General features: G+C 49.4%; 1 protein-coding gene across 1 annotated transcript in view; it reads left to right on the top strand.

The window, feature by feature from the left end:
• asphd2 (aspartate beta-hydroxylase domain containing 2) overlaps positions 1–13,620 on the top strand; it is a 63,622-nt gene extending 50,002 nt beyond the window's left edge. The window contains 2 exon segments of the mRNA XM_038813561.1: positions 7,374–7,487; positions 13,128–13,620. Coding sequence (XP_038669489.1) covers positions 7,374–7,487; positions 13,128–13,237 — 224 coding nt within the window. The 3' untranslated portion in view covers positions 13,238–13,620.
• The last annotated feature ends 3,397 nt before the right edge of the window (positions 13,621–17,017 follow it).

The raw sequence follows: 17,017 nt of genomic DNA, 5'->3' as shown, positions 1-17,017 counted from the left end.
TCCTCTCTCCTCCCCTCGCTCCCTCTCTCTCCCCCCTCGCTCCCTCTCTCCCCCCTCGCTCCCTCTCTCTGTACCCCCTTGCTCCCTCTCTCTGTCCCTCGCTGCCTCTCTCTGTCCCCCCTCGCTCCCTTTCTCTGTCCCCCCCTTGCTCCCCCTCTCTCTGTCCTCCCTCGCTCCCTCTCTCTGTCGCCCCTCGCTCCCTCTCTCTGCCCTCCCCTCGCTCCCTCTCTCTGTCCCCTCGCTCCCTCTCTCTGTCCCTCGCTCCCTCTCTCTGTCCCTCGCTCCCTCTCTCTGTCCCCCTCGCTCCCTCTCTCTGTCCCTCGCTCCCTCTCTCTGTCCCTCGCTCCCTCTCTCTGTCCCCTCTCGCTCCCTCTCTCTGTCCCTCGCTCCCTCTCTCTGTACCCCATTCGCTCCCTCTCTCTGTACCCCCCTCGCTCCCTCTCTCTCTCCCCCCTCGCTCCCTCTCTCTATCCCCCCCTCGCTCCCTCTCTCTCTCCCCCCTCGCTCCCTCTCTCTCCCCCCCTCGCTCCCTCACTCTCTCCCTCCCCTCCTCCCCCTCGCTCCCTCTCTCTGTCCCCCCTCGCTCCTTCTCTCTGTCTTCCCTCGCTCTCCCTCTCTCTGTCCCCCCTCGCTCCCTCTCTCTGTCCCCCCTTGCTCCCTCTCTCTGTTCCCCCTCGCGCCCTCTCTCTGTCCCCCCTCGCTCCTTCTCTCCGTCGTCCCTCGCTCCTTCTCTCTGTCCCCCTCGCTCCCTCTCTCTGTCCCCCCTCGCTCCCTCTCCCTGTCACCCTCTCGCTCCCTCTCCCTGTCACCCTCTCGCTCCATCTCTCTGTCCCCCCTCGCTCCCTCTCTCTGTCCCCCCTCGCTCCCTCTCTCTGTCCCCCCTCGCTCCCTCTCTCTGTCCCCCCTCGCTCCTTCTCTCTGTCCCCCCTCGCTCCCTCTCTCTGTACCCCCCTCACTCCCTCTCTCTGTCCCGCCTCGCTCCCTCTCTCGGTCCCCCCCTCGCTCCCTCTTTCTCTCCCCCCTCGCTCCCCTCTCTCTGTCCCCCCCGCTCCCTCTCTCTGTCCCCCCCCGCTCCCTCTCTCTGTCCCCCTCGCTCCCTCACTCTGTCCGCCCTCGCTCCCTCTGTCTGTCCCCCCCTCGCTCCCTCTCTCTCTCCCCCCTCGCTCCCTCTCTCTATCCCCCCCTCGCTCCCCCTCTCTCTCCCCCCCTCCCTCCCTCTCTCTGTCCCCCCTCGCTCCCTCTCTTTGTCCCCCCTCGCTCGCTCTCTCTGTCCCCCCTCCTTCCCTCTCTCTGTCTGCCCTTGCTCCCTCTCTCTGTCCCCCCTCCTTCCCTCTCTCTGTCCCCCTTGCTCCCTCACTCCCTGTCTGTCTCCCCTTGCTCCATCTCTCTCCCCCCTGCTTCCCTACTCTGTCCCTCTCTCTTTCTCTGTCCCCCTCTCTCTCATTCTCTGTGACCCTCCCCTCTTGCTCTGTCCTCCTTGCTCCCCCTCTCCCCCTCGCTCCCTCTCTCTGTCCCCCCTCGCTCCCTCTCTCTGTCCCCCCTCGCTCCCTCTCTCTGTCCCCCCTCGCTCCCTCTCTCTGTCCACCCTCGCTCCCTCTCTCTGTCCCCGCTCGCTCCCTCTCTCTGTCCCCCCTCGCTCCCTCTCTCTGTCACCCCTCGTTCCCTCTGTCCCCCCTGCTCCCTCTCTTTGTCGACCCTCGCCCCCTCTCTCTGTTGACCCTCGCTCCCTCTCTCTGTCCCCCCCCCCCTCGCTCCCTCTCTCTCTCCCCCCACGCTCCCTCTCTCTGTCGCCCCTCGCTCCCTCTCTCTGTCGCCCCTCGCTCCCTCTCTCTGTCCCCCCTCGTTCCCTCTGTCCCCCCTGCTCCCTCTCTCTGTCGACCCTCGCCCCCTCTCTGTCGACCCTCGCTCCCTCTCTCTTTCCCCCCCTCTCTCCCTCTCTCTCTCCCCCCTCGCTCCCTCTCTCTCTCCCCCCTCGCTCCCTCTCTCTCTCCCCCCTCGCTCCCTCTCTCTCTCCCCCCTCGCTCCCTCTCTCTGTACCCCCTCGCTCCCTCTCTCTGTCCCTCGCTCCCTCTCTCTGTCCCTCCTCGCTCCCTCTCTCTGTCCCTCCTCGCTCCCTCTCTCTGTCCCCCCCTTGCTCCCTCTCTCTCTGTCCCCCCCTCGCTCCCTCTCTCTGTCCCCCCTCGCTCCCTCACTCTGCCCTCCCCTCGCTCCCTCTCTCTGTCCCTCGCTCCCTCTCTCTGCCCCTCGCTCCCTCTCTCTGTCCCCCCTCGCTCCCTCTCTCTGTCCCCTCTCGCTCCCTCTCTCTGTCCCCCCTCGCTCCCTTCTCTGTCCCCCTGCCGGGTTTGTAGAATCGTCGGGTGGGCGGCCTCAGTCCCACTCCGGCGCCGGTTTTCGGCTGGGAGTGGGGACCGTTGGCAGTGCCTCCCGGGCAATTCTCCGGGCCCAGATGGGCCGAGCGGCCGCCCGTTTTCAACCAGTCCCACCGGTGTGAAATGGACATGGTCCATCCCGGCAGAACCTGGCTTGTCGGCCGTCTGGCGGGATCCTTGGGGGGATCCGGCCTCAGGGTGGGCTCTCCACGGTGGCGTGGCCCACAATCTGGGCCCACCGATCTGCAGGCGGGCCTTTGCCGTGGGGGCTTTCTTTCCCTCCACGCCGGCCTCTGTAAGGCTCCGCCATGGCCGGCGCGGAGAAGAAACCCCGTGCGCAAGCGCAGGAAACACCAGCGGTTCTGCACATGCGCCAGAACACGCCGGCAGTCCTGCGCATGCGCCAACTCGAGGCCGCCCTTCGGCACTGGTTGGTGCAGCGCCAACCCCTCCAGTGCCGGCCTAGCCCCCGGAGGTGCAGAGTAATTTCCGGTCAGCCCAACGCTGGATTGGTCCATGGCGCTCTTGCCGCCGGTACGGGCCGCCCTGCCAATTGCGGGAGAATGCCGCTCTGCCAATTGCGGGAGCATCCCGCCCATTGTGTCCAGTTCTGGTCGCGTCATTATAGGAAGGATGTGAATGCTTTGGAGAGGGTACAGAGGAGATTTACCAGGCTGCTTCCTGGACTGGAGGGCATGTCTTATGAAGAAAGGTTGAGGGAGCTAAGGCTTTTCTCACTGGACCGCGATCGGGGCCCACCGATCCGCGGGCGGGCCTGCGCCGTGGGGGCACACTTTCCCTCCACACCAGCTGCTGTGGACCGCCGCCATGGCCGTGCGGAGACGAACCCCCCTGCGCATGCGCTGGGATGACGCCAGCACACACTGACGCTCCCGCACATGCGCCAACTCGCGCCGGCCAGCAGAGGCCCTTCGGCGCCGGTTGGCACACGCCAACCCCGCCGGCACCGGCCTAGCCCCTGAAGGTGCGGAGGATTCCGCACCTTCCAGGCGGCCTGATGCCGGAGTGGTTCATGCCGCTCCACAGTGCCAGGACCGCCCGCCCCAGATACCCTGGAGATGGTGCCCACCTGTAATTTCCAGGAGGGGGTGAGGGCTCTCTAACCTGAGATAAATGAAACACCTGGATAAATGGCAAAAAGCACAGTTTACACTGTTACGATCTTATCATAGAATTTACAGTGCAGAAGGAGGCCATTCGGCCCATCGGGTCTGCACCAGCCCTTGGAAAGAGCACCCGACTCAAGCACACACCACCTCCACCCCATCATTCCCTTAACCTCGTAACCCCAATTAACCTCTCTTTTTGGGCACTAGGGGCAATTTAGCGTAGCCAGTCCCTCTAACCTGCACATCTTTTGACTGTGGGAGGAAACCGGAGCATCCAGAGGATACCCACGCAGACGCGGGGAGAACGTGCAGACTCCACACAGACAGTGACCCAAGCCGGGAATCGAACTTGGGACGCTAGAGCTGTGAAGCAATTGTGCTAGCCATTCTGCTACCGTGCTGCCCCGTTCTGCAAAATTAGTATGAGAGGTCAAGAGAACCCAGTGGAACCTCTCCCCCACATGGCCAATTATTTTCTTAACATTGAACTTTTTGTGTGAAACTAAATTATTTTCAGGAGATAATAGAACAAAAAGGCCTAAATCAGCCTGGAACATTTTTACTTAGTTGGCACTGCTGTTTGTTTTAGATGTTAGGTGCTAAATATCACAGTTGACATTCTTTATTAGTGTGATGTTTGTAATAGATGTGTTAAAAATTATACTGTTCTGTAAATAAATGGATTAAGAGCCAACATTTTTAACATAATTCTTCACCCCAGTGTTACTGAGCAATAATTTGTGAATCATACATTAATTAGAGTGATTTGGCCCATTATACCATCACTGACTCCCAAAAAGAGAGCTATCCAATTAGTTCCAATCTTTACCCATAGCCCTCAAATTCTTTCCTTTTTTAAGAATGTGTTCAACCCCATTTGAATGTTCAAACTGAATCTGCTTCCATCACCTTTTCAGACCCTTGCTGAGTTAATGGAAATTGCTCAACACTTCCCTGCTAGGTTTTTTGCAAATTCGTTTAAATCTGTGACTTATGGTTACTAATTTTCTTTTTAATTCGTCTTGGGATCTGTAATTGCAATTCATCAACTGATAGTGAGCTGGCCTCTTGATATCCTCATTCCATGTGGTGTAGGTACGCCCACAATACCGTTCAGGAGAAAGTTTGATGATTTGACCCAGCGACAGTGAAGGAAAGGCGATGTAGTTCTGAGTCAGGGTGACGTGTGTTTTGTCAGGAAACATGTGGGTGGTGGTGGTTCAACACATCTGTGCCTTTAATGCTGCCCTCAATGCTTCTCGGACTCTATGGGTACCATTTCTCTCTTCCTCCCCCACCCACTCCTCAACTGTGTACCTCTGTGCCACAACCTTTGGTGAATCTGTCCTGCTGGCGGGTCCAGGATATACCCAGCGTTAGTGATAGAGGAGTCTGGGACATTGCTCATAAAGTATGATTTGGTGAATATATATTTTTAAAATAAATTTAGCGTACCCAATTATTTTTTCCAATTAAGGGGCAATTTAGTGTGGCCAATCCACCTATCCTGCACATCTATTGGGTTGTGGGGGCGAAACCCACGCAGACACGGGGAGAATGTGCAAACTCCACACGGACAGTGACCCAAGGCCGGGATTCGAACCCGGGTCCTCAGCGCCGTAGGCAACAATGCTAACCATTGTGCCACCGTGCTGCCCCTGATTTGGTGAATATGACTGTCAAGCTGTTGATTGGCTAGTCTAAGGGGCAGTTCTCCTAATTTTGGCACAAGTCCTCAAATATTACTGAGGAGAGCTTTGCACTGTCGACTGGGCAGGATGAATCTTTGTCATTTCCAGTTCCTCAGACTGGGATTTACTGGCCCCCATTGTAGTGGGACCCCCACGGGTGTTTCAGCGACCCAGCCAAAAGTCCACTAACTTTTGTTGGTACCTGGAAAATCCCTCATTAATCCAATGCCAGATGGCTCTTCCAGTTTTTTTTATTCTTCAATTTGTCTGTATTTCAGTTTGGTACAACACACTGCTAGGACATTTCGGAGGGACCTCATGTTTCAGTGCTGGTGAAAACTGTTTCTCTCGTCCTAAAGGAACTCCACATGATTTTGAACACCTCTTGTTAAATCCCCCCTTAAACCTCTCAGCTCTAACAAAAACAATTGCAGTTTCATTTGTCTCTCTGAATACCCCTCATCTCCTGTACCGTTTCAGTAAATCTCCTCTGTGCCCTCACCAAATCCTTGATGTAGCATCGTGTCCAGAATAAGATACAGTACAGTACCAAAACCAAGGTCCAACCAATGATTTGTAGAAATAAAAATTGGCACTTTCCTGTAACCTTTTTTCTATGCTTCCCCCAACACATTGATGCCACTGAAAGTGAGATGAATCTGTCACGCGTGTATCTCCCTCATCAGCAGTAGGTGACAGAAACACTTCAGGCAGTTTAATGTCAGTCTTCAAGAATGCTACTACTCCCCTTTACAAACTTAGACGGGCACTTGTCGAAGGTAGCCACAGCTTGTTAGACAGTCGTCATCCGTTCTCAGCCGAAGGGAGAGTCAGCTAGCTTGGGTCCACATAGAACATCCAGTGCAGAAGGAGGCCATTTGGCCTCCCCCCACCCTATCCCCGTAACCCAATAACCCCTCCTAACCTTTTTGGTCACTAAAGGCAATTTATCATGGCCAATCCACCTAACCTGCACGTCTTTGGACTATGGGTGGAAACCGGAGGAAACCCACACAGACACGGGGAGAATGTGCAGACTCCGCACAGACAGTGACCCAGCGGGGAATCGAACCTGGACCCTGGCGCTGTGAAGCCACAGTGCTATCCACTGTGTTGCCCCACGCTAAGTAGCTAAGTAGAAAGTGAGTTTCTGCCTCAAAATGGCCTGTAAAGTTTATATTTGAGGTATATGAGTCAGTCATGCAGCCCCCTCGAGCCTGTTTATTTTGTTTCCATTGACTGAGGAGTGGGTGGAATTCATACATTTTGCTGTGAAATCTGTGTATTTTGTTGCTGCATGTATTTCATGTCAAATTAAACCAGTTTGTCAACTCGCAATCAATTACAATTAAAAACAGGCCCACCCACATGGCAGCACTTAGGTAATTACATGAGCCAGTACACAAGTGTTATTTTATAACCCCATTTTATAATAATGATATTTTATTCGAGAAACACATTCTCAGCCTGAAGGCTGAATGGCAGTGTGACTTAGAACATAGAACAGTACAGCACAGAACAGGCCCTTCGGCCCTCAATGTTGTGCCGAGCCATGATCACCCTACTCAAACCCACGTATCCACCCTATACCCGTAACCCAACAACCCCCCCTTAACCTTACTTTTATTAGGACACTACGGGCAATTTAGCATGGCCAATCCACCTAACCCGCACATCTTTGGACTGTGGGAGGAAACCGGAGCACCCGGAGGAAACCCACGCACACAGGGGGAGGACGTGCAGACTCCGCACAGACAGTGACCCAGCCGGGAATCGAACCTGGGACCCTGGAGCTGTGAAGCATTTATGCTAACCACCATGCTACCCTGCTGCCCCTAAATGAATCAAAAGATTCATTTACAAAGTAATCAGGTGAAAAATGTGCAGACATGAAAATACTGGATGGATGGCATTCAGAATCATGGGGAATGCATGGTCCATTTGTAGGAGTGGACTGGAATGCAGAACTTTGGAGAAGAGCAGAAGGTCCACAGAATAGCAGTATCTGGATTAATTAGCATCAATGGTAATATGGGCCACTTTCTGACATCCCATTTGTTAAGCTACATGGTTAGCAATTATCGTGTTGTTTTTCACATTTGATTCCATTTTTCTTTTCAATGTCTATATTGTTAATGTTGGTCTGCAGTGTTCATTGTCACTATGGTCTCCTGCTATTGCAGGTTTAAAGGTTCCCAGCAGTTGTGAATTGGTGGTAGGCGGGGAGCCGCAATGCTGGGCAGAAGGACGCTGTTTGCTGTTTGATGATTCCTTCCTACACACAGCATTCCATGGAGGCAAGTATACTGGTAACTGTCAGTCATTATTTTAACCTCATCTTTAATTTCTCATTCTTGTGTTCCAATCCCTCCTTGGCCCCTCTCCTCCTTGCTGCTGCAATCTCCTCCAGTTCTACACTCCCTGAGTGATCTGTGTCCCTGCAATTCTGGCTCTTGATTTCTTTGCCCCATCACTGGTTGTTGTAGCTTCAGTTGTCTAGGCCCTCGCCTCTGGAATTCCCTGCCTTAAATCTCTGCCTCTCTCTATCTTTCCTCTTTAAGGCACCCCTTGAAATCTACTTCTTAGACCAAGTGGGTTTCCTCCCACAAGCCCCAAAAGACGTGCTTGTTAGGTGAATTGGACATTCTGAATTCTCCCTCAGTGTACCCGAACAGGCGCCGGAGTGTGGAGGCTCGGGGCTTTTCACGGTAACTTGAAAATTAAATGAAATGAAAATCGCTTATTGTCACGAGTAGACTTCAATGAAGTTACTGTGAAAGGGGGCTGGTTTAGCTCACTGGGCTAAATCGCTGGCTTTTAAAGCAGGCCAGCAGCACGGTTCGATTACCGTACCAGCCTCCCCGGACAGGCGCGGAATGTGGCGACTAGGTGGACAACTCGATCTGCCACCGCAAGATCTTGTCGTTCTTGATCTTGCCCCTCTGTGCATTGTCGAACATGAAAGCTACTGACCGTTGGTCTGTGAGGAGGGTAAACCTCCTGCTCGCCAGATAGTGCCTCCAGTATCGCACAGCTTCAACTATGGCCTGTGCCTCCTTTTCCACCAAGGAATGGCGGATTTCGGAAGAGTGGAGGGTTCGTGAAAAGAAGGCCACGGGTCTGCCTGCTTGGTTCAGGGTGGCCGCCAGAGCTACGTCAGACGCGTCACTCTCGACCTGGAATGGGAGGGACTCGTCGATAGCATGCATCGTGGCCTTTGCGATATCCGCTTTGATGCGGCTAAAGGCCTGGAGGGCCTCCATTGACAGGGGAAAGGAGGTGGACTGGATGAGGGGGTGGGCTTTGTCGGCGTAGTTGGGGACCCACTGGGCGTAGTATGAGAAGAAGCCCAGGCAGCGTTTGAGGGATTTGAGGGAGTTGGGGAGGGGAAGTTCCATCAGGGGGCGCATGCGTTCGGGATCGGGGCCTATCACTCCGTTATGCACTACGTGGCCAAGGATGGCTAGACGGTCGGTGCTAAACACGCACTTATCCTTATTGTAAGTTAAATTAAGGGGCTTTTCACAGTAACTTCATTGAAGCCTACTCGTGACAATAAGCGATTTTCATTCATTTCATTTCAAAAGCCCCTAGTCGCCACATTCGGCGCCTGTCCGGGGAGGCTGGTACGGGAATCGAACCGTGCTGCTGGCCTGCTTGGTCAGCTTTAAAAGCCAGCGATTTTAGCTCAGTGAGCTAAACCAGCCCCTTCATTGCAGTGTTAATGTAAGCCTACTTGTGACAATAATAAAGATATTATTATTATTAGATCCTTATGTGTCTTGTTCTCAAATTTTCTCTGATGTTTTGGTGAACTGTTACAATCGCAGCCAATGTTAAACAAAAACAGAAAACAGCAGGCCAGGCTAATGTTATAATACTGGACAAATCAAATCCCAGAGTGAAATCTGGCTTGGTAGGTTCTAACTTTTGCTTTTTTTCTAGAAACAGTGGAGGGCAGCCACTATATGCATTTGCACGAGTTTGTTAGTGTACCTTTTTTATAAATTTAGTGTACCCTATTATTTTTTTGCAATTAAGGGGCAATTTTGCGTGGCCAATCCACCTAGACTGCACATCTTTGCGTTGTGGGAGCGAAACCCACGCAAACACGGGAAAAATGTGCAAACTCCACACGGACCGTGACCCAGAGCCGGGATCAAACCTGGGACCTCGGCGTCGTGAGGCTGCAGGGCGAACCCACTGCGCCACCGTGCTGCACCTGTTAGTGTACCTTTAACATAAAGAATAAAATTTTTATTAAACAAGAAAAATGAACTATGTTACAAAAAAGTTGGAAAGACTTCAATGCAAACACCAGTAAATGAGTTAAATCTCCCTATTTTGTCACTGCAGCACTACCTTTACAGATACATTAAGTTTGTAAAGACACCAACCTACTATATCTATCATCTACGCTGCTATTCACGGTATGTGGTACATGTAAACTAATAAGCAACTTGTGATTAGGCATATCCAAGGCGAGTGACAGATGCCACATAAAACAGATTCCAGGGTGGCAGCACGGTGGCCTAGTGGTTAGCACAGCTGCCTCATGCCGCTGAGGTCCCAGGTTCGATCCCGGCTCTGGGTCACTGTCCGTGTGGAGTTAGCACATTCTCCCTGTGTTTGCGTGGGTTTCGTCCTCACAACCCAAAGATGTGCAGGTTAGGTGGATTGGCCACACTAAATCGCCCCTTAATTGGAAAAATTGAATTGGGTACTCTAAATTTATTTTTAAAAAGATTCCAGGGAATTCATAGAATTGCTACAGCGCAGAAGGAGGCCATTCAATCCAGCATGTCTGCAACGACCCTCTGAAAGAGCACCCCCATCTAGGCCCACTTCCCCACCCTATCCCCATATCTCCATAACCCCACCTAACATACGCATACCTTGGACACGAAGGGTGATTTAGCATGGCCAATCCATCCAACGTGCACATCTTTGGACTAGATTTCGCATCAGCTTTTAAAACTGGGAGCCAACTGGTCTCACTGAAACTTTCTTTCTCCAGGAGGGCTTCCTATCTCCATATTAGAAGAACTCGACTTGGAGTGCTCTTCCAAACCTCACTTCCACAAGGACCCTCCTCCAGTGTTTCAAACTCGCCTGCTGATGTTCCTTTTCTTCTGGATCTCTATGTACATTCAAGCTTCACCTTCTAAACTCACTTACAGATATTCGGTTAGGCCAAGCAGAACACCGATGATCTGTAAGGAGTCACCAACTTTAGGCTGCTTCCTCAGATCTTCTCAATTGTCTCAAACCCACTGTGGTGCAAGTCTGCTCCCCACAGCTTTCTCTCTTAAATTTGAAGTCTATTTCTCTTGCTCCCTTTACCTTAACAAGACCTGTTGCCATTGTCCCTTAACTTGGACTGTCTTCTGGGACCTCTTTATGTGCCACTCCTTAGTTTGGGATTTTTTAAAATATAAATTTAGAATAGCCAATTATTTTTCTTTTCCAATTAAGGGGCAATTTAGTGTGGCCAATCCACCTAACCAGCACATCTTTGTGTTGTGGGGGTGAAACCCACGCAGACATGGGGAGAATATGCAAACACCACATGGACAGTGACACAGGACCAGGATTCGAATCCGGGTCCTCAGTGCCGCAGTCCTAGTGCTAACCATTGCGCCACATGCCGCTCTAGTTTGGGATCTTAATCTGGGGGACCTGCTTCATGTCCCCCTCCCTGTGACCTGCTCCTTCGGACAAGAACTCTGCAGTGTTGCTCTTTTTCCAGATCACTTGATTTCCTTTTCACACTTTCACTTTTCTGCTTGTTTTCTACTTCTGCGCAAGACTGGTGTCTGATCTGAAGAAGTAAAAGAAACAAAACGCACATGTCTTCAGGGCTGTTTTTCGGCCTGAAAATGTGAAAATCTGCACATGTGTAACCATGCTATAACTGGTGCATGCATAGAAACCCCCGATGCCCACTAGGTACTGGACTTAACTGCCTCCGACCACAGATTTAAACTTAAGATAGGTATTTTTCTTTTCCTTGCGATTCATCATACCTTCCCACTTGAAAGAAACAAAGCTTCACTACAAGTAAGATTTCTTTACAATGGCCTTGCATCTCCTTTACAAGGACGGACTGAACGTCATAAACTTCAAACAAATGACATATTGTATACTTCTCAAATAAAATTTTCGTCTCGTTTCTTATTGAATTTACAGTGCAGAAGAAGGCCATTTGGCCCATCGAGTCTGCACTGGCCCTTGGCAAGAGCACCATACCCAAGCCCACACCATCACCCTACCCTCGTAACCCAGTAACCCCACCAACCTTTTTGGACACTCAGGACAATTTAACATGGCCAATCCACCTAACCTGCACATCTTTGGACTGTGGGAGGAAACCGGAGCACCCGGAGGAAACCCACGCAGACACAGGGAGAACATGCAGACTCCGCACAGACAGTGACCCAAGCCGGGGATCGAACCTGGCACCCTGGATCTGTGAAGCAACTGTGCTAACCGCTATGCTACCGTGCTGCCCGGTTTCACAACTACATATGTCATGTCGTACAATTACAAAAGTTTAACCAAAACAAAACTCAATACGTGTTACAAGTAAGACTAGCAGAATTTATATATCATATAATTATCATATCTAGGGCCGGTGCAGTGGTTAGCACTGCTGCTTCACGCGTCGAGGACCTAGATTCAATCCCGGCCCCAGGTCACTGTCCGTGTGGAGTTTGTACATTCTCCCTTTGTTGTACATGGTAGGTGAATTGGCCATGCTAAATTGCCATTTAATTGGAAAAAAAAATAATTGGTAGTTCTAAATTTATTTTAATAAAGAATTATCACTGTCCTTGGGTTATCTCAGTTTCGCACCGTTTTCTTCTGGCAGACTGCTGAACATTCACTAGGTTCTTTTCTTCAATTGTTATCTCTCCCTGAAACACCCAAAAATGCAAACTAACCTCACTATTGCTTCAACTTCAGAGCAAACACATTGAGTTTGTTCTATACTCTGTGTGTGTGTGTGTGTGTGTGTGTGTGTGTGTGTGTGTGTGTGTGTGTATATATATATATATATATATATATATATATACACACACACTAACTCAATCTGAGTGCATTGGAATCAGATTGAAACCAGTAACAACGAAACAGGTCATTTGGGACGGTGGAATATACCCTTCTGTTTTTTTTCTGTGTCTCTGTGCGTCTCTGGATCCCTGTCACTACAGAATTCATAGAATTCCTACAGTGCAGAAGGAGGCCATTTGGCCCATCAAGTCTGCAATCTATCTAGGCCCACTCCACCGCCCTATCACTGTGACCTCGTGCATTGATCGTAGCCAATCCACCTAACCTGCATTGGACCATGGGTGAAAACAGGAGCACCTGGAGGAAATCCGTGCAGACACTGGGAGAACGTACAAACTTCACACAGTCACTCAAGGCCGGAATCGAACCCGGGTCCCTGGCGCTGTGAGGTAGCAGTGTTAACCACTAGGGAAGGTTTCTACTTAGGTTTTTTTCTACTTTTTACCTTCACGAAATTGGGACATTCTGAATTCTCCCTCAGTGTATCCAAACAGGCACGTAGTGTGGCGACTCGGAGATTTTCACAGTATATTCATCGCAGTGTTAATGTAAGCTTACTTGTGACACTAATAAAGATTGTTATTATTATTCCTAACCGAAGCGCCTCAGTATATTTTACTGTACCAAATGACCTGTTTCATTATTACGATCTGATTCCAATGCACTCAGATGGCTATTTCATCCTACAGTGCATCACAATTGAGAATAGCTTTTCCTCACTGAATATGTATGTACTTTTTGTTTCTCACTATATCACCTGACTGAGATTCCTGTCAGTGTAATTCGGAAGGGTGTTGTACAAAGTGAGAAGTATTTTCCTTTGGCCAACCTATTACCTAATGATTCCTTTTTTGTGATTGTAGGTCCAAGTGAAGAAGGTCCACGGGTGGTCTTCATGATTGATTTGTGGCACCCGAACGTTGCTGCCACTGAGCGCCAGGCTCTGGACTTCATCTTTTCTCCGGGCCGCTGACTTTTTGTTTTGTCCTTTTATTTTTTCTCCGGATTGGCCAATCTCAGAAGCAGCGGAACACCAGAACCAGGGCTCTTGGATCATCAGACGTGTTGTCCTCCTTCCATTCATCAAAAAGGAATAAGTGGGCAGACTAAGGAAAATACAAGCTTTATTTACTGAAAATTCACGCAGTGCCATGTTAATGGATAGGTGGAGCAAAGAGTCCAAGATTTATTTACTTATTGCTTCTGATTTATTTTTTTAACAAAATGGGTCAACTTCCTTTCCATCCCACTGGTCAGTGGGGTGGCCACTGCTGTCTATCTGATTTCTCTCTCGCTACGTTGCAGTCAAAAGACAATTTCCTGTAATGCCTTGAGCTATAAAGTTTTTAATTTGAAGCCATGTGTTCTGCGAGAGCTAGTCCAGTTGAAACACTGTGAAGGTTTTCTAGTCCAGATCTCCTCATCTGGTAATCTACGTTCATTTTTGGGGAGTGGGGTGTGGGGGCGAGGGTGGGGGGGTGTTGGGGAGGAGGAATCCGATAGCTTTCCAAGAATTCTACAAAGGCACTCCTGGGGATCAGGCGTCTGTGTACAGGTGAGTGGAGCCAAATCCCAATTGAGCATGTTTTTGAAAAAATGTGTTCCGCCCTGGGTCAAAGTTTCTGGATCAATGTGATTTCCATAGACTGCTTATTGACCCGCTTGTGTATCTCGGCGGTTTTAATGTATTTTGCAGTGGAATCAAAATGGCACTTAAAATATTCACTGAAAAAGGATGAATTTTGCAACAAAAAAAAAGAGAAATTAATGAGGTAAAAGGAAAGTTACACACAAGCTGCTCTGTGGTCATCAGGGAAAATGAGACAATGGACTGACCTTGCAGGGCATGCGAGATATAAAGATAGAAACTAACACAGGAAAGTTATCCTGTGATTATTAGAGCTATTATTTTTGGAATGCAAATTCTACATAAACAGTAATTAAGGTATATCTCATTGTCCCATTTAATGGGAAATGATTTAATCTGTTGGATAGCCATATAATGGGAGTGAATGAGAAGTTATCTTTGTTGGATTTCACTATAAACAGGTTTACATTTATTTTTAATCTCATGGATCGATACAATAAATTCTCTTACTTGAATCTAAAGGTACTTAACTTCGGGTCATTATTTTTAATGATTTTTTTCGATGTACTTTGAGATTAAAACTGGAATTATATTTTATTCCTTTTGTGTTCATCAAAGTGGCAGGCTGACTAACCGCGCTTGAAGATTTTTGTTCCTTCTTGCGTGAAGTGTCTGAAGCAATTCAGGTTCAGGTGCGGTATCGTGCAGTGTAGGATTAGATATAAACTCCATTATGCTAGAACAATGTGCATGAGCCCCACCCAAGAAGGGAACTGCCAGTTGTTTCCCTTCGCCTCTTTCCCCCATCACTCCTTCCATGTTTTAAATAACTAATTCTGGCACTGTGTGCCCCAATGAACTCCAAATAAGACTGTCCCATCAAAAGGCAAAGGAAGTCAACCACTGTACTGAATTTCTGGCACTTTAGTACCGTGGATTTGTGTTGACTGAGACATTGTGAACTGATTTCAGACAAGAGAGAAGGGGAGACTACCATCCTGCATCAGCTGCATTCAAGCCTAGGTTCCTTGTGTCATTGTTGTGTACATGATTTTAGTGCAACATTAGTCTATTCAGATTGTAAATGTGGTATTGTGTTATTTTTGTTTGGGCCACCAGTGAATTAGCGTTATGTGAACTCGATTTTAAGAGAAGCTAATACAGTGCCACGTAATTTAGATTAACATCAGTGCTGTTCATAATGCAGTGTTATGCTTGCCTATTACTGAGAGACTCCCATTTGATGGACTATATTTTCACGGGCACGTTTACCTCTGTTGGCCTGGGAATTTTGTTTGCACAACCTGGCCACTGATTCCCCTCAAACCTTGAGGCGAGTTACTTTTATCGATGCACTTTACTATATATGATAGCTAGCGTGTATTGCATGTGTACATGTGGAGTTGTGCTGGTGCAAGATTTGGAGAAATAAACCACACGTTCTAATCTTGCTGAGTTTTTATTTGTAAATTGATGCTTACTGTATTCATCCCAAAATTAATGTGCCTCTGTCTCCCAGTGACACAGGCAGAAATTTATTCTATAGCTTTGTGCTGGTTGGCAGGGTATCCCAATCATGCTCAAAAGTAATCTCCAAAAGAAATCAAAACTGTTGAAAACTACATCAGTAGTTTCCGTTTGCTGGGCAGCAAATGCCCTGTTTCTTTCAATATGAGCATGCCCATCTGTCTAATGCCGTGTAGTTTAAATTTGGGCTGGCAGGAGCTAAGTCTGAGCTGCGTTTAGCTAGCAGCATCTTCACAGCTACCCAGCACAAGTATGTTTCCCGCTGCTCGTTCAGCTCAGATCACCTACCCAAAGAAGGCAGTACCTCACCGAGTTATTTGGTGCTCCAGGAAAGTCTCCAGCCCTCAGTGACCATTCGCATCCTCCAGAAACTTATCAACAAGCCAAGTTGGGTGGTCAGGCATTGCTCCACTGGACCTCCCAGGTTCGGTTCTAAGTTTGCAAGAGAACACTTAGTGGGGAGCGGGTGGAATTTTAACCCAAAGAAATGGACAGTTTTGGATCATTTTTGGAGGGTGTTTAAAATTCCCAAAAGTTAGAAACTCTTGACTTAAAACCGCCTCCCACGTGCCTATTTCTGACTTTAAATGTGGCTGGATGGTGGGCGGGTGGCTCATGCTGCTCGAAGGAGGCGGGTTATCAGTTTAAATATTATTAACATTTATGAAGCTGTGAGGCTCATTGTTCACTTTTTAGAATTTAACTGTAGACAACAAGTTTCCCCAAGCCTCAGGAAATCCGCCAGCTACCTCCATGGCAAGGCTGCTGGGTCCAGGAAACATGTGCATTTACACCCATCTACTGGCACAGTGTACCTTCCTGTGCAACCCTCCAGTGTTGGGGTATCTACCCCCACCCAAGCATCCACATTGACCCCCAACTCCTCAGATGCAAACCTACCTATGCGGCAGCCTGAACCAACCTGTACCGTCCCAATGGAGGTCAATCCTGACAATCAGAGTGAGGGACTGATCATTGATATAGCATGCATGACAGTGTTTAAACTACCATTATGCAGGGGAATCCTGTACTGTGTGTGATCTCTGCACTTTACCAACCAATCAGCTGCTGGCGGGTTGGGTAAATTGAACGGTAGTGCAGTGGTTAGCACAGTTGCTTCACAGCTCCAGGCTCCCAGGTTTGATTCTCGGCTTGGGTCACTGTCTGTGTGGAGTCTGCGCGTTCTCCTCGTGTGTGCGTGGGTTTCCTCCTACAGTCCAAAGATGTGCAGGTCAGGTGGATTGGCCATTTTAAATTGCCCTTAGTGTCCAAAATGTTAGATTGGGTAAAGGGAATAGGATGGAGGTGTGGGGCTTAAGTAGGGTGCTCTTTCCGAGGGCCGCTGCAGACTTGATGGGCTGAATGGCCTCCTTTTGCACTGTAAATTCTATGAAATTTTCTAATTCTATGAAGCCCAGGCCGTTAACTCTGTTCCAATTTAGGCCAGCACGGTGATGCAGTGGGTTAGCCCTGTTGCCTCACGGCACCGAGGTCCCAGGTTCGATCCCAGCTCTGGGTCACTGCCCATATGGAGTTTGCACATTCTCCCCGTGTTTGCGTGGGTTTCACCCCCACAACCCAAAGATATGCAGGCGAGGTGGATTAGCCACCCTAAATTGCCCTTTAATTGGAAAAAAT

Source organism: Scyliorhinus canicula, chromosome 1, assembly GCF_902713615.1.
Source record: "Scyliorhinus canicula chromosome 1, sScyCan1.1, whole genome shotgun sequence".
NCBI lineage: Eukaryota > Metazoa > Chordata > Chondrichthyes > Carcharhiniformes > Scyliorhinidae > Scyliorhinus > Scyliorhinus canicula.
Note: the sequence above shows the minus strand (reverse complement) of the source record. Positions and strands in the feature narration are given on the sequence as shown.